This window comes from Cherax quadricarinatus, chromosome 69 (assembly GCF_038502225.1).
Source record: "Cherax quadricarinatus isolate ZL_2023a chromosome 69, ASM3850222v1, whole genome shotgun sequence".
Lineage (NCBI taxonomy): Eukaryota > Metazoa > Arthropoda > Malacostraca > Decapoda > Parastacidae > Cherax > Cherax quadricarinatus.
Window position 1 is genome coordinate 16514547 of NC_091360.1, and position 27632 is coordinate 16542178.

The 27632-nt window shown below is 45.7% G+C and overlaps 1 protein-coding gene across 2 annotated transcripts in view; it reads right to left on the reverse strand.

Annotated features, from left to right (window-relative positions):
• Nucleotides 1-387: 387 nt before the first annotated feature.
• LOC128701891 (serine-rich adhesin for platelets-like) overlaps nt 388-27632 on the reverse strand; it is a 354089-nt gene continuing 326844 nt past the window's right edge. Inside the window, exons 7-10 of one of the 2 annotated variants that reach the window (XR_011393962.1) lie at nt 23348-23459; nt 8683-8813; nt 696-8209; nt 388-655 (exon numbers count right to left, since the gene is read on the reverse strand). Coding sequence is in view for 1 of the 2 variants with exons in the window: in XM_070099856.1 (XP_069955957.1) it covers nt 8728-8813; nt 23348-23459 (198 nt within the window). In the remaining variant the exon portion in view is untranslated. Of the gene's footprint in view, nt 8210-8682; nt 8814-23347; nt 23460-27632 lie in introns of both variants that reach the window. The other variant, XM_070099856.1, reaches the window with a different exon arrangement.

Consider the following 27632-nt stretch of genomic DNA (forward strand, 5'->3'; position numbering starts at 1 on the left):
ATCACACAGCATCACAGCACACAGCATCACATCACACAGCATCACAGCACACAGCATCACAGCACACAGCATCACAGCACACAGCATCACATCACACAGCATCACAGCACACAGCATCACAGCACACAGCATCACAGCACACAGCATCACAGCACACAGCATCACAGCACACAGCAGCCCAGCACACAGCCTCACAGCACACAGCATCACAGCACACAGCAGCACACAGCATCACAACACACAGCATCACAACACACAGCATCACAGCACACAGCATCACAGCACACAGCATCACAGCACACAGCATCACAGCACACAGCATCACAGCACACAGCATCACAGCACACAGCATCACAGCACACAGCATCACAGCACACAGCATCACAGCACACAGCATCACAGCACACAGCATCACAGCACACAGCATCACAGCACACAGCATCACAACACACAGCATCACAACACACAGCATCACATCACACAGCATCACAGCACACAGCATCACAGCACACAGCATCACAGCACTCTGGCTCTTCTAAGATAAATAATGAACCTCGTAAGATTAACTAAATTTATTCTGTATTGAAATAGTTTTAACTCAAATTTAAATACAAATTAAGGTGATACACGTTGTTCATCAACGATGTTGTTATACCTACATTATATAAATTATACCTACATTATATAAATTATACCTACATTATATAAATTATACCTACATTATATAAATCACGTCATATAAATCACATCATATATACGACATCATATTAATCATATATTAATAACAATATAAATCACATATAAATAACATCGTATAAATAACTTCATGTAAATCGCTACGTCATTCAAAATATTATGTAAAAAATAAATACGTCATATAAATCATTGCGTCATATAAATCACTACGTTATATAAATCACTACGTCATATAAATCAGTACGTCATATAAATAACTACGTCATAAAAATCACTACGTTACCTATATGAAATCAGGTGACAGTGTCACCTACATGACACCAGGTAACAGTGTCACCTACATGACACCAGGTAACAGTGTCACTTTAGCGCGACACCAGGTGACAGTGTGACCTACATGACACCAGGTAACAGTGTCACCTACATGACACCAGGTAACAGTGTCACCTACATGACACCAGGTAACAGTGTCACTTTAGCGCGACACCAGGTGACAGTGTGACCTACATGACACCAGGTAACAGTGTCACCTACATGACACCAGGTAACAGTGTCACCTACATGACACCAGGTAACAGTGTCACCTACATGACACCAGGTAACAGTGTCACCTACATGACACCAGGTAACAGTGTCACCTACATGACACCAGGTAACAGTGTCACCTACATGACACCAGGTAACAGTGTCACTTTAGCGCGACACCAGGTGACAGTGTGACCTACATGACACCAGGTAACAGTGTCACCTACATGACACCAGGTAACAGTGTCACCTACATGACACCAGGTAACAGTGTCACCTACATGACACCAGGTAACAGTGTCACCTACATGACACCAGGTAACAGTGTCACCTACATGACACCAGGTAACAGTGTCACCTACATGACACCAGGTAACAGTGTCACCTACATAACACCAGGTAACAGTGTCACCTACATGACACCAGGTAACAGTGTCACCTTAGCATGACACATTTTTGTATATTAAAGTGTTAAGGAAGGTATCACTGGATATATTCCTTCGTTGATCAGTTACTGACGAATTAATTTGATGATTTGGCCACTTGAGTGACAACACTGTATTGCAGTGTTGCCCACTCGGGATAATTATGAGTGGCAATACTGTATTGCAGTGTTGCCCACTCGGGATAATTATGAGTGGCAATACTGTATTGCAGTGTTGCCCACTCGGGATAATTATGAGTGGCAATACTGTATTGCAGTGTTGCCCACTCGGGATAATTATGAGTGACAACACTGTATTGCAGTGTTGCCCACTCGGGATAATTATGAGTGACAACACTGTATTGCAGTGTTGCCCACTCGGGATAATTATGAGTGGCAATACTGTATTGCAGTGTTGCCCACTCGGGATAATTATGAGTGGCAATACTGTATTGCAGTGTTGCCCACTCGGGATAATTATGAGTGGCAATACTGTATTGCAGTGTTGCCCACTCGGGATAATTATGAGTGACAACACTGTATTGCAGTGTTGCCCACTCGGGATAATTATGAGTGGCAATACTGTATTGCAGTGTTGCCCACTCGGGATAATTATGAGTGACAACACTGTATTGCAGTGTTGCCCACTCGGGATAATTATGAGTGGCAATACTGTATTGCAGTGTTGCCCACTCGGGATAATTATGAGTGGCAATACTGTATTGCAGTGTTGCCCACTCGGGATAATTATGAGTGGCAATACTGTATTGCAGTGTTGCCCACTCGGGATAATTATGAGTGACAACACTGTATTGCAGTGTTGCCCACTCGGGATAATTATGAGTGACAACACTGTATTGCAGTGTTGCCCACTCGGGATAATTATGAGTGACAACACTGTATTGCAGTGTTGCCCACTCGGGATAATTATGAGTCACAGCATTGTTCTCTTATGCCCACTCAGGATAATTATGAATAACAACGCTGTTCTCTTATGTCCACTCAGCATAATTATGAGTGACAACACTCTAATGCCCACTCAGGATAATTGTAAGTTACAACACTCTACTCTAATGCCCACTCAGGATGCCTGTGAGTGACAACACTCTACTTTAATGCCCACTCAGGATAGCTGAGTGACAACACCCTAATGCCCTCTCAGGATAACTGTGAGTGACAACACTACTTTTATGCCCTCTCAGGATAACTGAGTAACAACACCCTAATGCCCTCTCAGGATAACTGAGTAACAACACTGTACTCTACACACCAAGGTTCACTCTACAACTAACAGTTCACATCCTGGAGTTGAGTTAATGTCTCCTGGGAAACTTAATACACCTTACATAATTAACTTATATTACCTACTTGCTCTAAATCTTAGTTAATTGGAACTACACCAGCAGTAGCACTCAGCGATGCCGCTAACATGCAATTGCAAAAGCATTTATTTATGATAAGTAAGATACATGTGCAATAGTTAAGTATTTTTATTCGGAAACGTTTCGCCTACACAGTAGGCTTCTTCAGTCGAGTACAGAAGAGTTGTCAGAAGCAGTGAAGATGTAGTCAGTCGATCACCCTCGAAGACGTAGTTATGAGGTGGACAGAACTACGTACTTCTACTAGTGGACTACACCTCACCTTCTGACAGTACATAAGTCACCATACTGTTGCTTCAACTTCACATTGTTTCAGACTGTGGAACAAAACTCTTCTCCAGGGTGAGGGACTGACCACCTCAAGACTACGTCTTCAAGGCTGATGGACTGATTACACCTTCATATCTCTTCTGCTTCTGCTAACCCTTCTGTACTCGACTGAAGAAACCTACTGTGTAGGCGAAACGTTTCGGGGTAAAGATACCTAACTGTTGCACATGTGTCTTACTTATCAACTCGTCGGTATTATAGACTATTTTCAGATTCAGCAATTATTTTTGTATAGTTTTCGCCTTTTTAATCAGTATTATGTACAGAGATATACATTATTTGTTGATATGTTTTTATGTAAAGTGAAATGTGTTTTTCTCAGTCAGCAGTAATGAACACGTACAGTTATTGATATCGTACTTGTGTTAAGGAAACAGTAACCTCTACCTCTCTCTCTCTCTCTCTCTCTCTCTCTCTCTCTCTCTCTCTCTCTCTCTCTCTCTCTCTCTCTCTCTCTCTCTCTCTCTCTCTCTCTCTCTCTCTCGCTCTCTCTCTCTGTTCGTCGGAAGATGAACATCGCGTTGAACAGCCATCATAGTTTGCGCTGGTCAATTTCTGGATGTATTTTTTTCAATCGCAGTTATTAAAAAATTCAAGTATGTGAAGGAGCCTCAAGAAAGAGTTGGCTGTATCGCCATAAGACCAGTGGATACCACACTGCTATGTGTCTCGGTGCCCTGTAACTCTGAAACCATTCAGTATTAATACCAGTAACACCGACACTCGTGATGAGTAAGACACATATACAACAGTTAGATGTCATTATTTAAACATTTCGCCTACACAGTAGGCTTCCTCAGTCAAATACAGAGGCAGTAGGTATAGAGTTCAGACAATGGAGTTGAACTCTACTCTAGGCTGAGGGACTGACCACCTGTAATAATATTTCTTAATGGACTGATTACACAATCTTTACTTCGGTACTACACCTACTGCCTCTGTATTTGACTGAAGAAGCCTACAGTGTAGGAGAAATGTTTCAACAATAAAGATACTTTTGTACGTGTGTCTTACTCGTCAACTTGTCGACATTATATATCATTTCTAACATAACAATCGCTCTAGTGTCGTTTTCCCTGTGTTATAAACTTGTGGGAGGCAAAGTGTGCCACAAGTACTGCAACACACCAGTGGTTGTTGCTTGCAGCACCCTGCTAGCAACACACCAGTGGTTGTTGCTTGCATCATCCTGCTAGCAACACACCAGTGGTTGTTGCTTGCATCATCCTGCTAGCAACACACCAGTGGTTGTTGCTTGCATCATCCTGCTAGCAACACACCAGTGGTTGTTGCTTGCAGCATCCTGCTAGCAACACACCAGTGGTTGTTGCTTGCATCATCCTGCTAGCAACACACACCAGTGGTTGTTGCTTGCAGCATCCTGCTAGCAACACACCAGTGGTTGTTGCTTGCATCATCCTGCTAGCAACACACACCAGTGGTTGTTGCTTGCAGCATCCTGCTAGCAACACACCAGTGGTTATTGCTTGCATCATCCTGCTAGCAACACACACCAGTGGTTGTTGCTTGCAGCACCCTGCTAGCAACACATACCAGTGATTGTTGCTTGCATCATCCTGCTAGCAACACACACACCAGTGGTTGTTGCTTGCACCACCCTGCTAGCAACACATACCAGTGGTTGTTGCTTGCACCACCCTGCTAGCAACACATACCAGTGGTTGTTGCTTGCACCACCCTGCTAGCAACATATACCAGTGGTCGTTGCTTGCATCACCCTGCTAGCAACACATACCAGTGGTTGTTGCTTGCACCACCCTGCTAGCAACACATACCAGTGGTTGTTGTTTGCAGCACCCTGCTAGCAACACATACCAGTGGTTGTTGCTTGCAGCACCCTGCTAGCAACACATACCAGTGATTGTTGCCTGCATCACCCTGCTAGAAACACACACAAGTAGTTGTTGCTTGCAGCACCCTGCTAGCAACACACACCAATGGTTGTTGCTTGCAGCACCCTGCTAGCAACACATACCAGTGATTGTTGCCTGCATCACCCTGCTAGCAACACACACCAGTGGTTGTTGCTTGCATCACCCTGCTAGCAACACATACCAGTGGTTGTTGCTTGCATCACCCTGCTAGCAACATATACCAGTGATTGTTGCCTGCATCACCCTGCTAGCAACACATACCAGTGGTTGTTGCTTGCAGCACCCTGCTAGCAACACATACCAGTGGTTGTTGCTTGCAGCACCCTGCTAGCAACACACACCAGTGGTTGTTGCTTGCATCACCCTGCTAGCAACACACCAGTGGTTGTTACTTGCATCACCCTGCTAGCAACACACACCAGTGGTTGTTGCTTGCATCACCCTGCTAGCAACACACACCAGAGATTGTTGCTTGCAGCACCCTGCTAGCAACACATACCAGTGATTGTTGCTTGCAGCACCCTGCTAGCAACACATACCAGTGGTTGCTGCTTTCACCACCCTGCTAGCAACACACCTGTGGTTGTTACTTGCATCACCCTGCTAGCAACACATACCAGTGGCTGTTGCTTGCAGTACCCTGCTAGCAACACACACCAGTGGTTGTTGCTTGCATCACCCTGCTAGCAACACACACCAGTGGTTGTTGCTTGCATCACCCTGCTAGCAACACACCAGTGGTTGTTACCTGCATCACCCTGCTAGCAACACACACCAGTGGTTGTTGCTTGCATCACCCTGCTAGCAACACACCAGTGGTTGTTACCTGCATCACCCTGCTAGCAACACACACCAGTGGTTGTTGCTTGCAGCACCCTGCTAGCAACACATACCAGTGGTTGTTGCTTGCATCACCCTGCTAGCAACACATACCAGTGGTTGTTGCTTGCAGCACCCTGGAAGCAACACACACCAGTAATTGCTGCTTGCAGCACCCTGCTAGCAACACACACCAGTGGTTGCTGCTTGCAGCACCCTGGTAGCAACACACACCAGTAATTGCTGCTTGCAGCACCCTGCTAGCAACACACACCAGTGGTTGTTGCTTGCAGCACCCTGGTAGCAACACACATCAGTAATTTCTGCTTGCAGCACCCTGGTAGCAACACACACCAGTGATTGCTGCTTGCAGCACCCTGGTAGCAACACACACCAGTAATTGCTGCTTGCAGCACCCTGGTAGCAACACACACCAGTGATTGCTGCTTGCAGCACCCTGGTAGCAACACACACCAGTGGTTGTTGCTTGCAGCACCCTGGTAGCAACACACACCAGTGATTGCTGCTTGCAGCACCCTGCTAGCAACACACACCAGTGGTTGTTGCTTGCAGCACCCTGGTAGCAACACACATCAGTAATTGCTGCTTGCAGCACCCTGGTAGCAACACACACCAGTAATTGCTGCTTGCAGCACCCTGGTAGCAACACACACCAGTAATTGCTGCTTGCAGCACCCTGGTAGCAACACACACCAGTAATTGCTGCTTGCAGCACCCTGGTAGCAACACACACCAGTGATTGCTGCTTGCAGCACCCTGGTAGCAACACACACCAGTAATTGCTGCTTGCAGCACCCTGGTAGCAACACACACCAGTGATTGCTGCTTGCAGCACCCTGGTAGCAGCACACACCAGTGATTGCTGCTTGCAGCACCCTGCTAGCAACACACACCAGTGGTTGTTGCTTGCAGCACCCTGGTAGCAACACACATCAGTAATTGCTGCTTGCAGCACCCTGGTAGCAACACACACCAGTAATTGCTGCTTGCAGCACCCTGGTAGCAACACACACCAGTAATTGCTGCTTGCAGCATCCTGGTAGCAACACACACCAGTAATTGCTGCTTGCAGCACCCTGGTAGCAACACACACCAGTGATTGCTGCTTGCAGCACCCTGGTAGCAACACACACCAGTAATTGCTGCTTGCAGCACCCTGGTAGCAACACACACCAGTGATTGCTGCTTGCAGCACCCTGGTAGCAACACACACCAGTAATTGCTGCTTGCAGCACCCTGGTAGCAACACACACCAGTAATTGCTGCTTGCAGCACCCTGGTAGCAACACACACCAGTAATTGCTGCTTGCAGCACCCTGGTAGCAACACACACCAGTAATTGCTGCTTGCAGCAACCTGGTAGCAACACACACCAGTAATTGCTGCTTGCAGCAACCTGCTAGCAACACATAACAGTGGTTGTTACTTTCAACATCTTGCAATAATAACCATTCAATTCAAAGAGTCATTTCATAAGAAACACTCAGGCGAGTTTCCCATTACTTTCTTATTTAAACACAAAAATCCTTGGAGTTAATTTTCTAAACAGTTATTTCCGATAACTGTTGTAGTTAAGGGAGGTCGAGGTCTGTTATATACCGTCATGAGAATAACATATTTGATGGGGTAAAATGTCTTCAGTTGTGACCATACATGGTAGACTGAGGAAATTTTTGAGTTTCATGCCCATTGTCATGCATGGGGGGACTGTGAAGACATCGCATATACGGTGCTGGGAAAACATCTGTAGCTCTGACATCATTCCAAGAAGCAAGTTACAGAACGTCTGTAAGTTTGATGTCTTCACACTTAATAATCATTGACATCTAAGTAGTTCAGCTGACATCATGAACACTGGAATCGGTCTCTTGTTTTAACACTATCACACATGATATGAATGGAGGCACTTGTGGTTTTGATGTTACATTTACTTCCTTAGGAAACGTCTGCAATTGTAACGTCACTACAGTAGTTCTATATCCAGGCTTTAGTCTTGGATACCTCTGTAGCCGTCATGTCATTCTTGTAAGCCTAAATTCACGGTAGGCCTACGCTCAAGCTGTACACTTAGGTACACTTGTGTACCATCACATTCCTTCAGAACACCCTGTCTGTACCTGTAAGAAATTTAGCACCTCAGTTACACATATTTATTTAAAGTTTAATGGAATGTTACTGGAACTGTCGAGAGATTAGTCATTTCTGTATATATGTATTATTTATTTTCATATTTCTATAACAGTTGTTAGGATTATCGTAAAATAATTTTGAATACTAATATATATTCTCATACTGTTATTGCTACATCTATTTTCATAGATAATAACAATGTGTCAGTACTACAAGCATGAATGCTCATGTTTCTACAGGTTCTGCGCGTGCTGCCTCGACTGTTATTCATATGGAAAAGATAATCCGGATTAGTAACTTAGAGGGATAATAAGGATAAAATAAGACAGCTCATCAATGTAGCTTATTTTCATTGGAGTCCTTGTTAGGTCCTCCCCAGGATGCGACTCATAATAGTCGACTAACTCCCTGGTAAGTGTTTGCTACTAAGGGCCATGCCACAAGACGTGTTGGTGTTTACCAAGGTAGACCTGGGTGGGCGTGGTGTGGGCGTGAGTGAGGGCGGCTACCCCAGCAGGAGTCGCCGGATATGAGGGTAGGCGTTGGACTTCATAAATGCGTTGTAGTCCTGGGCGTTGAACAGATCGATCACTGTAAAAGAGGAATTTGTTTTGAGAACATGTCAGAAAGTAAGCACTTAAAACTTTATGAAATGGGAATTTTGTTAACACTTTACGAAGTCACGATTTATATATAAGAATCAGTTTTTAACCAAATTTCCGTATAAGTTTTTTTTCCCATCTATCAACCTACATTAACATGTTTTCCTTTGATCAATGAATTTTGAACTAAAACCTAAATGTTAAGTTAATGACCTCAGTCTATCATCTGGTCAATATGGTGACAGTCGTATTATCTGCTGTCTTGGGGGACAGAAAGAAAAAACACATTTACCATCACACTCCCTTGCTGTCTTTCCAAACGTGAATGGACATGATCAGGTATTATGTTTCTTGGCTAAAATATTTTAGTACAACTGACCAGTCTCTCTATATCCTTTAATGTATGTTACCATGCTCGCACTCTAACAACATGTTAATTCCCTAAAATCATTTGCTTTCACTCACTCCAGTCTAGCACACATACTTGTTGAGTGCTTAAACCTCTATTAAAACCTCTTTCCCACTCTCCTTAGGACTCTTCCTTTGACGTCACATGTACGTCTTTCCAGATATATAAACCCTCCTCATCATGCTTTCTAAATAATCCACAACTCTTCATCTGCTCCCTGAAATATATGTCTTCAATTTCTTAAAATTTAATTTCTCTACATAAAATTCACATTACAAATTAATTTAAGACAAAACATCACCAGTGCCAACAGTTTTCTGCTACTTTCTTTCCAAATACCTAAATTCATTCACTTTTCCTGTTCTAACTCCAGTTTGATGTCTTAGTCTTTCTGTATCGTAGATTTCTTCCTACTCTTACTACTTCACATTTTACTTTGTTAAAATTTAGTTCTTTTCCACAACTTTTGAAGTTCTCTGCCAACATCTGCCAATTTTCTTCTGAGTATACCAAAGACACTGTATCATCAGCAAAAAACAACTGTGTCGTTTCTTAAATTATATTGTATTCATTCTTTCATCACTCAAACATCCATTTCGTTTACAATGCAATTTATAAACTCACTGAACAGCCACATCCTGGTCTAAGTTATAATTTTATGGAAAATATTCCGCTTCTTTAGCTTACAGTATTTTGTTAGGGAATTCTTAATTTCTCTTATTAATAGGGGACCAATGTGGCAGATGTTGCAAGTATATGGAATAGGTGGTAAGTTACTAAATGCTGTAAAGAGTTTTTATGAGGATAGTGAGGCTCAGGTTAGGGTGTGTAGAAGAGAGGGAGACTACTTCTCGGTAAAAGTAGGTCTTAGACAGGGATGTGTAATGTTACCATGGTTGTTTAATATATTTATAGATGGAGTTGTAAAAGAAGTAAATGCTAGGGTGTTCGGAAGAGAGGTGGGATTAAAGTAGAAAGTTGAAAGTGAACATAGAAAAGAGTAAGGTGATGAGAGTATCAAATGATTTAGATAAAGAAAAATTGGATATCAAATTGGGGAGTAGGAGTATGGAAGAAGTGAATGTTTTCAGATATTTGGGAGTTGACGTGTCAGCGGATGGAGTTATGAAGGATGAGGTTAATCATAGAGGGAAAAACGTGAGTGGAATGTATGAATGTATGAGTGGAATGTATGAAAGTATAGTGGTACCAACACTCTTACATGGGTGTGAAGCTTGGGTTGTAAATGCAGCAGCGAGGAGGCGGTTGGAGGCAGTGGTGATGTCCTGTCTAAGGGCAATGTGTGGTGTAAATATTATGCAGAAAATTCGGAGTGTGGAAATTAGGAGAAGGTGTGGAGTTAATAAAAGTATTAGTCAGAGGGCTGAAGAGGGGTTGTTGAGGTGGTTTGGTCATTTAGAGAGAATGGATCAAAGTAGAATGACATGGAGAGCGTATAAATCTTTAGGGGAAGGAAGGCGGGGAAGGGGTCGTCCTCGAAAGGGTTGGATGGAGGGGGTGAAGAAGGTTTTGTGGGAGAGGGGCTTGGACTTCCAGTAAGCGTGTGTGAGCGTGTTAGATAGGAGTGAATGGAGACGAATGGTATTTGGAACCTGACGATCTCTTGGAGTGTGAGCAGGGTAATATTTAGTGAAGGGATTCAGGGAAACCGGTTATTTTATATAGCCGGACTTGAGTCCTGTAAATGGGAAGCACAATGCCTGCACTCTAAAGGAGGGTTTTGGGATATTGGCAGTTTGGAGGGATATGTCATGTATTTTTATACGTATATACTTCTAAACTGTTGTATTCTGAGCACCTCTGCAAAAACAGTGATTATGTGTGAGTGAGGTGAAAGTGTTGAATGATGATGAAAGTATTTTCTTTTTGGGGATTTTCTTTCTTTTTGGTTCACTCTGCCTCCATAACTTGACCTCATTCGCCTTCAAAGTAATTTACAAATTTTAACATCTTACATATTCCATTGAACTGCAACACCTGCAACACCTTTTTTTAAATAAATTTATACAACAAACAAATCTATTACTCATACGTTTCAATGCAAACACATGATCCACACATTCCCTTTTAATCCTTAATTATCTTAGTTCCTCTACAGTCCTGCTTTCTGTCCTTCCTCTTTTGATAACAATTCCACCATCCATTGTACCCGATATAATCAACAGACTTATTCCTCATTAATTCTTTACCCATTCTTTACTTATTTTTCTTTTCTTCTATATAGGAACAATGCTGGTCTACTAATTCTTAAATATCCTTCCTTCTTCCCCACTGTTATATCTGCTATGGCTGTGCTTACTTCTACACTCCACTAAACAGTAAAGTCTGAGGCTGCTACAGTGAAAAGCTCTGTTCCACAAGGCACAGTACTCGCCCTCATCCTGCTCCTCATCCTCATGTCTGACACAGACAGAAATGTAAGCCACAGTACCGTGTTTTCCTTTGCAGATGACACCCAAATTGCCCTGACAGTGACCTCCATCGAGGACACTGCAAGACTACAAGCGGTCATCAACCAAATCTTCAAATGGGCAGTAGAAAATAATATGAAGGTCAATGAAGAGAAATTTCAACTACTCATGGAAAACATGAAGAAATTAAAACTGTATCAGAGTATACAACAAGTTCTAACAATACAACAGAGCGAAAAAATAACGTGAAGGACCTGGGAGTGATAATGTCAGAGGATCTCACCTTCAAAGAGCACAGTAATGTATCTACCGCATCTGCTAGGAAAATGATAGGATGGATAATGAGAACTTTCAAAACTAGGGATGCCAAGCCCATAATTCTCTTCATACCGCTTGTTCTTTCTAGGTTGGAATACTGCTGTACACTAACTGCTCCCTTCAATACAGGTGAAACTGCTAACCTGGAAAGTGTACAAAAAACTTTCACGGTACACATAAGCACAATAAAGCACCTAAATTACTGGGAACGGTTGAAGTCCCTTGATTTGTATTCCCTGGAAAGCAGGAAAGAAAGATACACGATAATATACACTTGGAAAATCCTAGAGGCATTGGTACCAAACTTGCACACGAAAATCACTCCCTATTAAAGCAGACTCGGCAGGAGATGCAATTTTCCCCCAGTGAAAAGCAGGGGCGCCACGAGTACACTGATAGACAATACAATAAGTGTCAGGGGCCCAAGACTGTTCAACCGCCTCTCAGCATACATAAGGGGGATTACCAATAGACCCCTGGCTGTCTTCAAGAAGGCACTGGACAGGCACCTATAGTCAGTACCATACCAGCCAGGATGTGGCTCGTACGTCAGTTTGCGTGTAGCCAGCAGTAACAGCCTGATTGATCAGACCATGTAGTATGTCAGTAGTATGTCATTGAAGTCAGCTAGGCCTGTATACCTTGTACACGTACTTGTAGAAATTATTATGCGAGATAAAGGTTACATACCGGAGTTAAAGGTAGGCCTATGTGAGTTAAAGGTTGACCTATGTTACAAGTAAGGCTATTGGAGTTAAAGGTTTGATAGACCAATCTTTAATTCACACCGGCCTATTTGAGTTAAAAGTAAACCTATGTGACTAGAAGGTTAAAAGTAGGACTACTAGAGTAAAAAGTGATGGCTACCTAGGTAGGCCTACTGCATTTATAGGTAGGCCTACCAGAGTTAAAGGTAGAGTTATCAGAGTTAGGTCTACCAGAGTTAAAACTAGGCCTACCAGAGTTAAAGGTAGGCCTACCAGAGCTAAAGTTAGGCCTACCAGAGTTAAAGTTAGGCCTACCAGACTTAAAGGTAGGCCTACCATAATTAAAGCTAGGCCTACGAGAGTTAAAGCTAGGCCTACCAGAGCTAAAGCTAGGCCTACCAGAGTTAAGATGGGTGTACAACAGTTATTCTGAGTTTAATGCAATGCTGGTATGTTTAGCGTGACTATACTGAGTCACGGTGAAGCTACTGTGAAGTGTCACAGGTAGGTGAAGCAACTGTGAAGTATCACAGGTAGGTGAAACTACTGTGAAGTGTCACAGGTAGGTGAAGCTACTGTGAAGTATCACAGGTAGGTGAAACTACTGTGAAGTGTCACAGGTAGGTGAAGCTACTGTGAAGTGTCACAGGTAGGTGAAGCTACTGTGAAGTATCACAGGTAGATGAAGCTACTGTGAAGTGTCACAGGTAGGTGAAGCTACTGTGAAGTGTCACAGGTAGGTGAAGCTACTGTGAAGTGTCACAGGTAGGTGAAGGTACTGTGAAGTGATACAGGTAGGTGAAGCCACTGTGAAGTGATACAGGTAGGTGAAGCTACTGTGAAGTGTCACAGGTAGGTGAAGCTACTGTGAAGTGTCACAGGTAGATGAAGCTACTGTGAAGTGTCACAGGTAGGTGAAGCTACTGTGAAGTGTCACAGGTAGGTGAAGCTACTGTGAAGTATCACAGGTAGATGAAGCTACTGTGAAGTGTCACAGGTAGGTGAAGCTACTGTGAAGTGTCACAGGTAGGTGAAGCTACTGTGAAGTGTCACAGGTAGGTGAAGCTACTGTGAAGTGTCACAGGTAGGTGAAGCTACTGTGAAGTGATACAGGTAGGTGAAGCTACTGTGAAGTGTCACAGGTAGGTGAAGCTACTGTGAAGTGATACAGGTAGGTGAAGCTAAAGTGAAGTGATACAGGTAGGTGAAGCCACTGCGAAGTGATACAGGTAGGTGAAGCTACTGTGAAGTGTCACAGGTAGGTGAAGCTACTGTGAAGTGATACAGGTAGGTGAAGCTACTGTGAAGTGATACAGGTAGGTGAAGCTACTGTGAAGTGATACAGGTAGGTGAAGCTACTGTGAAGTGACACAGGTAGGTGAGGTCACTGTTGATTGATACAGGTAGGTGAAGCTACTGTGAAGTGATACAGGTAGGTGAAGCTACTGTGGAGTGATACAGGTAGGTGAAGCTACTGTGAAGTGATACAGGTAGGTGAAGCTACTGTGAAGTGATACAGGTAGGTGAAGCTACTGTGAAGTGATACAGGTAGGTGAAGCTACTGTGAAGTGACACAGGTACGTGAAGCTACTGTGGAGTGATACAGGTAGGTGAAGCTACTGTGAAGTGTCACAGGTAGGTGAAGCTACTGTGAAGTGATACAGGTAGGTGAAGCTACTGTGAAGTGATACAGGTAGGTGAAGCTACTGTGAAGTGATACAGGTAGGTGAAACTACTGTGAAGTGATACAGGTAGGTGAAGCTACTGTGAAGTGTCACAGGTAGGTGAAGCTACTGTGAAGTGATACAGGAAGGTGAAGCTACTGTGAAGTGATACAGGTAGGTGAAGCTACTGTGAAGTGATACAGGTAGGTGAAGCTACTATGAAGTGTCACAGGTAGGTGAAGCTACTGTGAAGTGATACAGGTAGGTGAACCTACTGTGAAGTGTCACAGGTAGGTGAAGCTACTGTGAAGTGATACAGGTAGGTGAAGCTACTGTGAAGTGATACAGGTAGGTGAAGCTACTGTGAAGTGATACAGGTAGGTGAAGCTACTGTGAAGTGATACAAGTACGTGAAGCTACTGTGAAGTGATACAGATAGGTGAAGCTACTGTGAAGTGATACAGGTAGGTGAAGCTACTGTGAAGTGATACAGGTAGGTGAAGCTACTGTGAAGTGATACAGGTAGGTGAAGCTACTGTGAAGTGATACAAGTAGGTGAAGCTACTGTGGAGTGATACAGGTAGGTGAAGCTACTGTGAAGTGTCACAGGTAGGTGAAGCTACTGTGGAGTGATACAGGTAGGTGAAGCTACTGTGGAGTGATACAGGTAGGTGAAGCTACTGTGAAGTGATACAGGTAGGTGAAGCTACTGTGAAGTGATACAGGTAGGTGAAGCTACTGTGAAGTGATACAGGTAGGTGAAGCTACTGTGAAGTGATACAGGTAGGTGAAGCTACTGTGAAGTGACACAGTTAGGTGAGGTCACTGTTGATTGATACAGGTAGGTGAAGCTACTGTGAAGTGATACAGGTAGGTGAAGCTACTGTGGAGTGATACAGGTAGGTGAAGCTACTGTGAAGTGATACAGGTAGGTGAAGCTACTGTGGAGTGATACAGGTAGGTGAAGCTACTGTGGAGTGATACAGGTAGGTGAAGCTACTGTGGAGTGATACAGGTAGGTGAAGCTACTGTGAAGTGTCACAGGTAGGTGAAGCTACTATGAAGTGATACAGGTAGGTGAAGCTACTGTGAAGTGTTACAGGTAGGTAAAGCTACTGTGAAGTGATACAGGTAGGTGAATCTACTGTGAAGTGTCACAGGTAGGTGAAGCTACTGTGGAGTGATACAGGTAGGTGAAGCTATTGTGGAGTGATACAGGTAGGTGAAGCTACTGTGAAGTGATACAGGTAGGTGAAGCTACTGTGAAGTGACACAGGTACGTGAAGCTACTGTGGAGTGATACAGGTAGGTGAAGCTACTGTGAAGTGTCACAGGTAGGTGAAGCTACTGTGAAGTGATACAGGTAGGTGAAGCTACTGTGAAGTGTTACAGGTAGGTAAAGCTACTGTGAAGTGATACAGGTAGGTGAATCTACTGTGAAGTGTCACAGGTAGGTGAAGCTACTGTGGAGTGATACAGGTAGGTGAAGCTGCTGTGAAGTGATACAGGTAGGTGAAGCTACTGTGCAGTGACACAGGTACGTGAAGCTACTGTGGAGTGATACAGGTAGGTGAAGCTACTGTGAAGTGATACAGGTAGGTGAAGCTACTGTGCAGTGACACAGGTACGTGAAGCTACTGTGGAGTGATACAGGTAGGTGAAGCTACTGTGAAGTGTCACAGGTAGGTGAAGCTACTGTGAAGTGATACAGGTAGGTGAAGCTACTGTGAAGTGATACAGGTAGGTGAAGCTACTGTGAAGTGATACAGGTAGGTGAAACTACTGTGAAGTGATACAGATAGGTGAAGCTACTGTGAAGTGTCACAGGTAGGTGAAGCTACTGTGAAGTGATACAGGAAGGTGAAGCTACTGTGAAGTGATACGGGTAGGTGAAGCTACTGTGAAGTGATACAGGTAGGTGAAGCTACTGTGAAGTGTCCCAGGTAGGTGAAGCTACTGTGAAGTGATACAGGTAGGTGAAGCTACTGTGAAGTGATACAGGTAGGTGAAGCTACTGTGAAGTGATACAGGTAGGTGAAGCTACTGTGAAGTGATACAAGTAGGTGAAGCTACTGTGAAGTGATACAGATAGGTGAAGCTACTGTGAAGTGATACAGGTAGGTGAAGCTACTGTGAAGTGATACAGGTAGGTGAAGCTACTGTGAAGTGATACAGGTAGGTGAAGCTACTGTTGAGTGATACAGGTAGGTGAAGCTACTGTGAAGTGTCACAGGTAGGTGAAGCTACTGTGAAGTATCACAGGTAGGTGAAACTACTGTGAAGTGTCACAGGTATGTGAAGCTACTGTGAAGTATCACAGGTAGGTGAAACTACTGTGAAGTGTCACAGGTAGGTGAAGCTACTCTGAAGTATCACAGGTAGGTGAAGCTACTGTGAAGTGTCACAGGTAGGTGAAGCTACTGTGAAGTGTCACAGGTAGGTGAAGCTACTGTGAAGTGTCACAGGTAGGTGAAGGTACTGTGAAGTGATACAGGTAGGTGAAGCCACTGTGAAGTGATACAGGTAGGTGAAGCTACTGTGAAGTGTCACAGGTAGGTGAAGCTACTGTGAAGTGTCACAGGTAGGTGAAGCTACTGTGAAGTGATACAGGTAGGTGAAGCTACTGTGAATGATACAGGTAGGTGAAGCCACTGTGAAGTGATACAGGTAGGTGAAGCTACTGTGAAGTGACACAGGTAGGTGAAGCTACTGAGAAGTGATACAGGTAGGTGAAGCTACTGTGAAGTGATACAGGTAGGTGAAGCTACTGTGAAGTGATACAGGTAGGTGAAGCTACAGTGAAGTGATACAGGTAGGTGAAGCTACTGTGAAGTGATACAGGTAGGTGAAGCTACTGTGAAGTGATACAGGTAGGTGAAGCTACTGTGAAGTGATACAGGTAGGTGAAGCTACTGTGAAGTGACACAGGTAGGTGAGGTCACTGTTGATTGATACAGGTAGGTGAAGCTACTGTGAAGTGATACAGGTAGGTGAAGCTACTGTGGAGTGATACAGGTAGGTGAAGCTACTGTGAAGTGATACAGGTAGGTGAAGCTACTGTGGAGTGATACAGGTAGGTGAAGCTACTGTGGAGTGATACAGGTAGGTGAAGCTACTGTGGAGTGATACAGGTAGGTGAAGCTACTGTGAAGTGTCACAGGTAGGTGAAGCTACTGTGAAGTGATACAGGTAGGTGAAGCTACTGTGAAGTGTTACAGGTAGGTAAAGCTACTGTGAAGTGATACAGGTAGGTGAATCTACTGTGAAGCGTCACAGGTAGGTGAAGCTACTGTGGAGTGATACAGGCAGGTGAAGCTATTGTGGAGTGATACAGGTACGTGAAGCTACTGTGGAGTGATACAGGTAGGTGAAGCTACTGTGAAGTGATACAGGTAGGTGAAGCTACTGTGAAGTGACACAGGTACGTGAAGCTACTGTGGAGTGATACAGGTAGGTGAAGCTACTGTGAAGTGTCACAGGTAGGTGAAGCTACTGTGAAGTGATACAGGTAGGTGAAGCTACTGTGAAGTGTTACAGGTAGGTAAAGCTATTGTGAAGTGATACAGGTAGGTGAATCTACTGTGAAGTGTCACAGGTAGGTGAAGCTACTGTGGAGTGATACAGGTAGGTGAAGCTATTGTGGAGTGATACAGGTACGTGAAGCTACTGTGGAGTGATACAGGTAGGTGAAGCTACTGTGAAGTGATACAGGTAGGTGAAGCTACTGTGAAGTGACACAGGTACGTGAAGCTACTGTGGAGTGATACAGGTAGGTGAAGCTACTGTGAAGTGTCACAGGTAGGTGAAGCTACTGTGAAGTGATACAGGTAGGTGAAGCTACTGTGAAGTGATACAGGTAGGTGAAGCTACTGTGAAGTGATACAGGTAGGTGAAACTACTGTGAAGTGATACAGGTAGGTGAAGCTACTGTGAAGTGTCACAGGTAGGTGAAGCTACTGTGAAGTGATACAGGAAGGTGAAGCTACTGTGAAGTGATACAGGTAGGTGAAGCTACTGTGAAGTGATACAGGTAGGTGAAGCTACTGTGAAGTGTCACAGGTAGGTGAAGCTACTGTGAAGTGATACAGGTAGGTGAAGCTACTGTGAAGTGTCACAGGTAGGTGAAGCTACTGTGAAGTGATACAGGTAGGTGAAGCTACTGTGAAGTGATACAGGTAGGTGAAGCTACTGTGAAGTGATACAGGTAGGTGAAGCTACTGTGAAGTGATACAAGTAGGTGAAGCTACTGTGAAGTGATACAGATAGGTGAAGCTACTGTGAAGTGATACAGGTAGGTGAAGCTACTGTGAAGTGATACAGGTAGGTGAAGCTACTGTGAAGTGATACAGGTAGGTGAAGCTACTGTGGAGTGATACAGGTAGGTGAAGCTACTGTGAAGTGTCACAGGTAGGTGAAGCTACTGTGGAGTGATACAGGTAGGTGAAGCTACTGTGGAGTGATACAGGTAGGTGAAGCTACTGTGAAGTGATACAGGTAGGTGAAGCTACTGTGAAGTGATACAGGTAGGTGAAGCTGCTGTGAAGTGATACAGGTAGGTGAAGCTACTGTGAAGTGATACAGGTAGGTGAAGCTACTGTGAAGTGACACAGGTAGGTGAGGTCACTGTTGATTGATACAGGTAGGTGAAGCTACTGTGAAGTGATACAGGTAGGTGAAGCTACTGTGGAGTGATACAGGTAGGTGAAGCTACTGTGAAGTGATACAGGTAGGTGAAGCTACTGTGGAGTGATACAGGTAGGTGAAGCTACTGTGGAGTGATACAGGTAGGTGAAGCTACTGTGGAGTGATACAGGTAGGTGAAGCTACTGTGAAGTGTCACAGGTAGGTGAAGCTACTGTGAAGTGATACAGGTAGGTGAAGCTACTGTGAAGTGATACAGGTAGGTGAAGCTACTGTGAAGTGACACAGGTACGTGAAGCTACTGTGGAGTGATACAGGTAGGTGAAGCTACTGTGAAGTGTTACAGGTAGGTAAAGCTACTGTGAAGTGATACAGGTAGGTGAATCTACTGTGAAGTGTCACAGGTAGGTGAAGCTACTGTGGAGTGATACAGGTAGGTGAAGCTATTGTGGAGTGATACAGGTACGTGAAGCTACTGTGGAGTGATACAGGTAGGTGAAGCTACTGTGAAGTGATACAGGTAGGTGAAGCTACTGTGCAGTGACACAGGTACGTGAAGCTACTGTGGAGTGATACAGGTAGGTGAAGCTACTGTGAAGTGTCACAGGTAGGTGAAGCTACTGTGAAGTGATACAGGTAGGTGAAGCTACTGTGAAGTGATACAGGTAGATGAAGCTACTGTGAAGTGATACAGGTAGGTGAAACTACTGTGAAGTGATACAGGTAGGTGAAGCTACTGTGAAGTGTCACAGGTAGGTGAAGCTACTTTGAAGTGATACAGGAAGGTGAAGCTACTGTGAAGTGATACAGGTAGGTGAAGCTACTGTGAAGTGATACAGGTAGGTGAAGCTACTGTGAAGTGTCACAGGTAGGTGAAGCTACTGTGAAGTGATACAGGTAGGTGAAGCTACTGTGAAGTGTCACAGGTAGGTGAAGCTACTGTGAAGTGATACAGGTAGGTGAAGCTACTGTGAAGTGATACAGGTAGGTGAAGCTACTGTGAAGTGATACAAGTAGGTGAAGCTACTGTGAAGTGATACAGATAGGTGAAGCTACTGTGAAGTGATACAGGTAGGTGAAGCTACTGTGAAGTGATACAGGTAGGTGAAGCTACTGTGGAGTGATACAGGTAGGTGAAGCTACTGTGGAGTGATACAGGTAGGTGAAGCTACTGTGAAGTGATACAGGTAGGTGAAGCTACTGTGAAGTGATACAGGTAGGTGAAGCTACTGTGAAGTGATACAGGTAGGTGAAGCTACTGTGAAGTGATACAGGTAGGTGAAGCTACTGTGAAGTGATACAGGTAGGTGAAGCTACTGTGAAGTGATACAGGGAGGTGAAGCTACTGTGAAGTGATACAAGTAGGTGAAGCTACTGTGAAGTGTTACAGGTAGGTAAAGCTACTGTGAAGTGATACAGGTAGGTGAATCTACTGTGAAGTGTCACAGGTAGGTGAAGCTACTGTGGAGTGATACAGGTAGGTGAAGCTATTGTGGAGTGATACAGGTACGTGAAGCTACTGTGGAGTGATACAGGTAGGTGAAGCTACTGTGAAGTGATACAGGTAGGTGAAGCTACTGTGCAGTGACACAGTTACGTGAAGCTACTGTGGAGTGATACAGGTAGGTGAAGCTACTGTGAAGTGTCACAGGTAGGTGAAGCTACTGTGAAGTGATACAGGTAGGTGAAGCTACTGTGAAGTGATACAGGTAGGTGAAGCTACTGTGAAGTGATACAGGTAGGTGAAACTACTGTGAAGTGATACAGGTAGGTGAAGCTACTGTGAAGTGTCACAGGTAGGTGAAGCTACTGTGAAGTGATACAGGTAGGTGAAGCTACTGTGAAGTGTCACAGGTAGGTGAAGCTACTGTGAAGTGATACAGGTAGGTGAAGCTACTGTGAAGTGATACAGGTAGGTGAAGCTACTGTGAAGTGATACAGGTAGGTGAAGCTACTGTGAAGTGATACAAGTAGGTGAAGCTACTGTGAATGATACAGATAGGTGAAGCTACTGTGAAGTGATACAGGTAGGTGAAGCTACTGTGAAGTGATACAGGTAGGTGAAGCTACTGTGGAGTGATACAGGTAGGTGAAGCTACTGTGGAGTGATACAGGTAGGTGAAGCTACTGTGAAGTGTCACAGGTAGGTGAAGCTACTGTGGAGTGATACAGGTAGGTGAAGCTACTGTGGAGTGATACAGGTAGGTGAAGCTACTGTGAAGTGATACAGGTAGGTGAAGCTACTGTGAAGTGATACAGGTAGGTGAAGCTACTGTGAAGTGATACAGGTAGGTGAAGCTACTGTGAAGTGATACAGGTAGGTGAAGCTACTGTGAAGTGATACAGGTAGGTGAAGCTACTGTGAAGTGACACAGGTAGGTGAGGTCACTGTTGATTGATACAGGTAGGTGAAGCTACTGTGGAGTGATACAGGTAGGTGAAGCTACTGTGGAGTGATACAGGTAGGTGAAGCTACTGTGAAGTGATACAGGTAGGTGAAGCTACTGTGAAGTGATACAGGTAGGTGAAGCTACTGTGAAGTGACACAGGTAGGTGAGGTCACTGTTGAGTGATACAGGTAGGTGAGGTCACTGTTGAGTGATATAGGTAGGTGAAGCTACTGTGAAGTGATACAGGTAGGTGAAGCTACTGTTGAGTGATACAGGTAGGTGAAGCTACTGTTGAGTGATACAGGTAGGTGAAGCTACTGTGAAGTGATACAGGTAGGTGAAGCTACTGTTGAGTGATACAGGTAGGTGAAGCTACTGTTGAGTGATACAGGTAGGTGAAGTTACTGTTGAGTGATACAGGTAGGTGAAGCTACTGTTGAGTGATACAGGTAGGTGAAGCTACTGTGAAGTGATACAGGTAGGTGAAGCTACTGTTGAGTGATACAGGTAGGTGAAGCTACTGTGAAGTGATACAGGTAGGTGAAGCTACTGTGAAGTGATACAGGTAGGTGAAGCTACTGTTGAGTGATACAGGTAGGTGAAGTTACTGTGAAGTGATACAGGTAGGTGAAGCTACTGTTGAGTGATACAGGTAGGTGAAGCTACTGTGGAGTGATACAGGTAGGTGAGGTCACTGTGGAGTACTACAGGTAGGTGAGGTCACTGTGGAGTGATACAGGTAGGTGAGGTCACTGTGGAGTACTACAGGTAGGTGAGGTCACTGTGGAGTGATACAGATAGGTGAGGTCACTGTGGAGTACTACAGGTAGGTGAGGTCACTGTGGAGTACTACAGGTAGGTGAGGTCACTGTGGAGTGATACAGGTAGGTGAGGTCACTGTGGAGTGATACAGGTAGGTGAGGTCACTGTGGAGTGATACAGGTAGGTGAGGTCACTGTGGAGTACTACAGGTAGGTGAGGTCACTGTGGAGTGATACGGGTAGGTGAGGTCACTGTGGAGTGATACAGGTAGGTGAGGTCACTGTGGAGTACTACAGGTAGGTGAGGTCACTGTGGAGTGATACAGATAGGTGAGGTCACTGTGGAGTACTACAGGTAGGTGAGGTCACTGTGGAGTGATACAGGTAGGTGAGGTCACTGTGGAGTGATACAGATAGGTGAGGTCACTGTAGAGTACTACAGGTAGGTGAGGTCACTGTGGAGTGATACAGGTAGGTGAGGTCACTGTGGAGTGATACAGATAGGTGAGGTCACTGTGGAGTACTACAGGTAGGTGAGGTCACTGTGGAGTGATACAGGTAGGTGAGGTCACTGTGGAGTGATACAGATAGGTGAGGTCACTGTGGAGTACTACAGGTAGGTGAGGTCACTGTGGAGTGATACAGGTAGGTGAGGTCACTGTGGAGTGATACAGATAGGTGAGGTCACTGTGGAGTACTACAGGTAGGTGAGGTCACTGTGGAGTGATACAGGTAGGTGAGGTCACTGTGGAGTGATACAGATAGGTGAGGTCACTGTGGAGTACTACAGGTAGGTGAGGTCACTGTGGAGTGATACAGGTAGGTGAGGTCACTCTGGAGTGATACAGGTAGGTGAGGTCACTGTGGAATTATACAGGTAGGTGAGGTCACTGTAAAGTGATAGAGGTAGGTGAGGTCACTGTGGAATTATGCAGGTAGGTGAGGTCACTGTAAAGTGATACATGTATGTGAGGTCACCGTGATATACCTGTCCGGGGCATTGATGCTTCGTTTTTCCTCACATGTCCTTGATTAATTTCTGGTTAACCAGGCTATTGTGAGAGCCATGAGGCTTTAGGCCCGCATGGCTCTCAAAACCTTGTAACAAGTAATGATCAACATTTCTCTTAAAAAACTCTGAATTTATTTAGAGTAGATAAGACACCAATGTAAATCAAAGAATGAATATATTGTAAGTTACCTTCGATGTCAGCCTCGAAGCCCGTGGGCAGAGTCTTGGAGACATCCCCATCGTCGTAAACAGTGATTCGTACCTCCGTCTTGGCGAAGATGACGTGCGGTCTTGAGCCAGCCTGACGGCATGATGGGTTAAGTTAGTGATGTATTTGACATAACGGATTTGTGAAATACCAGAGTTTCGGGGCCTGTGAGGTCGGTTAAATATCGTAACTAGGAATTGTGATATTTAATAAACTTGAATCAATCTTCACTCTTGTTATCAACAATGAAGATTGATAAGAACAGTGTCAGTAACAGCATGATTCATAGCGCTGACTTCGCTATACATTTGTCTCCGGCATTACAATGACGCTTATTGTCACTGAATCTAGTTATCTTGCCCACGCCTTCACATAACATGATATCATCTAAGATATACGAATGCTGTCTAGATCAAATCTCGAATTTTTACACTGATATGAGCAAATGTCCAGTGAGAGGACCTTCACTAGACGCATCTCACTACAGGAACAATTCTCTGATATTGGTAAAACACTTTCACTTCAATGAATTTAAGGTACTTACTTCTTTTTAAGATCAAACATGATTCTGCCAACACCATCTCCCTCCCAAGACACTGTGCAATCCTTCCTATGTTCATATTTAAGTCTGATAACATATATTTAGAGAACTATCTAACCCAGGGGTTCTTAATCGGGGGTATCCATAACACTTGGGGGTATGGGTACCAAATAAGGAGGGTATGGAAATCAAATAATAGGGGTACAGAAACAAATAAAGGGTATAGATGCCAAATAGTAAGGGTTATGGGAACCAAATAATGGGGTATGAAAGCCGAATAATGGGAGTATGGGAACCAAATAATGGGGGATATGAGAACCAAATATGAGGGGTATGAGAACCAAATAATGGGGGATATGAGAACCAAATAATGGGAGTTGTTCTGTTAGAATAGACTAACAGCTGTTCAGTTGCTTGCTATTCATATGTAAAGTAAAACCAAGTTACTGACATCTTTTAAAGTCATTCTGGTACGTAACAGCACTGGTGATGGTGATGATGACATCCACAGTCTGTTGAAGGAAGTACAGTGACATACAGCGCAATCCTTGTTAAGTATCCTTGCAGTCTGACTTTATCAGCATTACAGTAGGTCGCTCCTCACTAGTGTAATGGAATTCCATTATGGTTCCTCCAGTTTGAATTACTATATTATTCTTGAAAGTTATAATGGTTTATTGCAGTTTTCCTTAGTCACTGATTACACCTGAGGTAGCGTCCAGCACTGGTTGTTGACGAGAGGAGTTCACTGTGGAAACTTGCATAGGGTGGTAGTTGGTGGATAGGCTAACTTTCTGGTCTCTATGCAGCTGCACCACCTGGTCTCCAGGCAGCAGCACCTCCTGGTCTCCAGGCAGCTGCATTTCCTGGTCTCCAGGCAGCTGCATTTCCTGGTCTCCAGGCAGCTGCATTTCCTGGTCTCCAGGCAGCTGCATTTCCTGGTCTCCAGGCAGCTGCACCACCTGGTCTCCAGGCAGGTGCACTTCCTGGTCTCCAGACAGCAGCAACTCATGGTCTCCAGCAAGCTGCACTTGATGGTCTCCAAGCAGCTGCACCTCCTGATCTCCAAGCAGCAGCATCTCCTAGGCTCCAGGCAGCAGCACCTCTTGGTCACCAAGGAGATGCACCTCCTGGTCTCCAGGCAGCTGCACTTTCTGATCTTCAAGCAGCTGCATCTCCTAGGCTCTAGGCAGCAGCACCTCCCGGTCTCCAGGCAGCAGCACCTCCTGGTCTCCAGGCAGCTGCATTTTCTGGTCTCCAGGCAGATGCAACTCCTGGTCTCCAGACAGATGCACCTCCTGGTCTCCAGGCAGATGCACCTCCTGGTCTCCAGGCAACTGCATTTCTTGGTCTCCAGGCAGCAGCACCTCCTGGTCTCTAGGCAGCAGCACCTCCTGGTCTCTGGGCAGCAGCAGTTCCTGGTCTCCAAGCAGCTGCATATCCTGGTTTCAAGACAGCAGCACGTCACGGTCTCCGGGCAGCAGCACCTACTGGTCTCCAGGCAGCTGCACCACTTGGTCTTCAGACAGATGCACCTCCTGGTCTCCAGGCAGCAGCAAATCCTGGTCTCCAGGCAGATGCACCTCCGGTTCTCCAGGCAGCAGCACCTCCTGGTTTCCAGGTAGCTGCACCTTCTTGTCTCCAGGCAGCAGCACCTCTGGCCTCCAGGCAGCAGTACCTCCTGGTCTCCAGGCAGCTGCACTTCCAGGACTCCAAGGAGCTGCATCTTCTGGTTTCCAGGCAGCAGCACCTTCTGGCCTCCAGGCAGCAGCACCTCTGGTCTCCAGGCAGCAGTACCTCCTGTTCTCCAGGTAGCTGCACTTCTTGGTGGCCAAGCAGCTGCATCTCCTGGTCTCCAGGCACATGCGCCTCCTGGTCGTAGCACCACCTCCTGGTCTCCAGGCAGCTGCACCTCCTCGTGTCCAGGGAGATGCACCTCCTGGTCTCCGGGCAGCCGCACCTTCTGATCTTCAAGCAGCTGCATCTCCTAGGCTATAGGCAGCAGCACCTCCCGGTCTCCAGGCAGCAGCACCTCCTGGTCTCCAGGCAGCTGCATTTCCTGGTCTCCAGGCAGATGCGCCTCCTGGTCTCCAGGCAGATGCACCTTCTGGACTCCAGGCAACTGCATTTTCTGGTCTACAAGCAGCAGCATCTCCTGGTCTCTAGGTAGCAGCACTTCCTGGTCTCCAAGGAGCTGCATCTCCTGGTTTCAAGACAGCAGCACGTCCCGGTCTCCGGGCAGCAGCACCTCCTGGTCTCCAGGCAGCTGCACCACTTGGTCTTCAGGCAGATGCACCTCCTGGTCTCCAGGCAGCAGCAAATCCTGGTTTCCAGGCAGATGCACTTCCGGTTCTCCAGGCAGCAGTACCTCCTGATCTCCAGGCAGCTGCACTTCCAGGACTCCAAGGAGCACCATCTTCTGGTTTCCAGGCAGCAGCACCTTTTGGGCTCCAGGCAGCAGCACCTCTGGTCTCCAGGCAGCAGTACCTCCTGTTCTCCAGGTAGCTGCACTTCTTGGTGTCCAAGCAGCTGCATCTCCTGGTCTCCAGGCACATGCGCCTCCTGGTCTCCACGTAGCAGCACCTCCTGGTCTCCAGGCAGCTGCATTTCCTTGTCTCCAGGCAGCTGCACCTCCTGGTATCCAAGCAGCTGCATCTTCTGGTCTCCGGGCAGATGCACCTCCTGGTATCCGGGTAGCAGCAACTCATGGTCTCAAGGCAGATGCACCTTGTTTCTAGGCAGTAGCATCTACTGGTCTCCAGGCAGCAGGACCTCCAAGTCCCCAGGTAGCAGCAACTCATGGTCTCCAGGCAGGTGCAATTCCTGATCTCCAAGCAGCTGCATCTCCTGGTCTCAGGGATGATGCATCTCCTGGTCTCCAGGCAGCTGCACCTTCTGATCTTCAGGCAGATGCACCTCCTGGTCTCCAGGCAGCTGCACCTTCTGGTCTCCAGGCAGATGCACCTCCTGGTCTCCAGGAAGCAGCACGTAATGGTTTCCAGACAGCTGCACTTCCTGGTCTCCAAGCAGCTGCATATTCTGGTCTCCAGGCAGATTCACCTTCTGGTCTCCAGGCAGCTGCACCTCCAGGTCTCAAAGCAGATGCCCCTCCTGTTCTACATGCAGCAGCAAACCCTGGCCTCCAGGCAGATGCACTTCCGGGCCTCCAGGCAGATGCACTTCCGGGTCTCCAGGAGGTGCTACATCTTCTCGTCTCCAGGCAGCAGCACTTAATACTTTCCAGACAGCTACATTTCCTGGTCTCCAAGCAGATGCATATTCTGGTCTCCAGGCAGCAGAACCTCCTGGTCTCAGGGCAGCCGCACCTTCTGGTCTTCCAGCAGCTGCATCTCCTAGGCTCTAGGCAGCAGCACCTCCCAGACTCCAGGCAGTAGCACATCCTGGTCTCCAGGCAGCTGCACTTCCTGGTCTCCGGTAGCTGCACCTTCTGGTCTCCAGGCAGATGAACCTTCTGGTCTCCAGGGAGCAGCACCTCCTGATCTCTAGGCAGCAGCATTTCCTGGTCTTCAAGCAGCTGCATCTCCTGGTCTCAAGGCAGATGCACCTCCTGGTCTTCAGGCATTAGCAAATTATGGTCTCCAGGCAGCTGCACCTCCGGGTCTCCAGGCAGCTGCACTTCATGGTCTCCAAGCAGTTGCATCTCCTGGTCTCTAGGGAGCAGCACCTTCTGGTCTCCAGGCAGTTGCACCTCCTGGTCTCCGGGC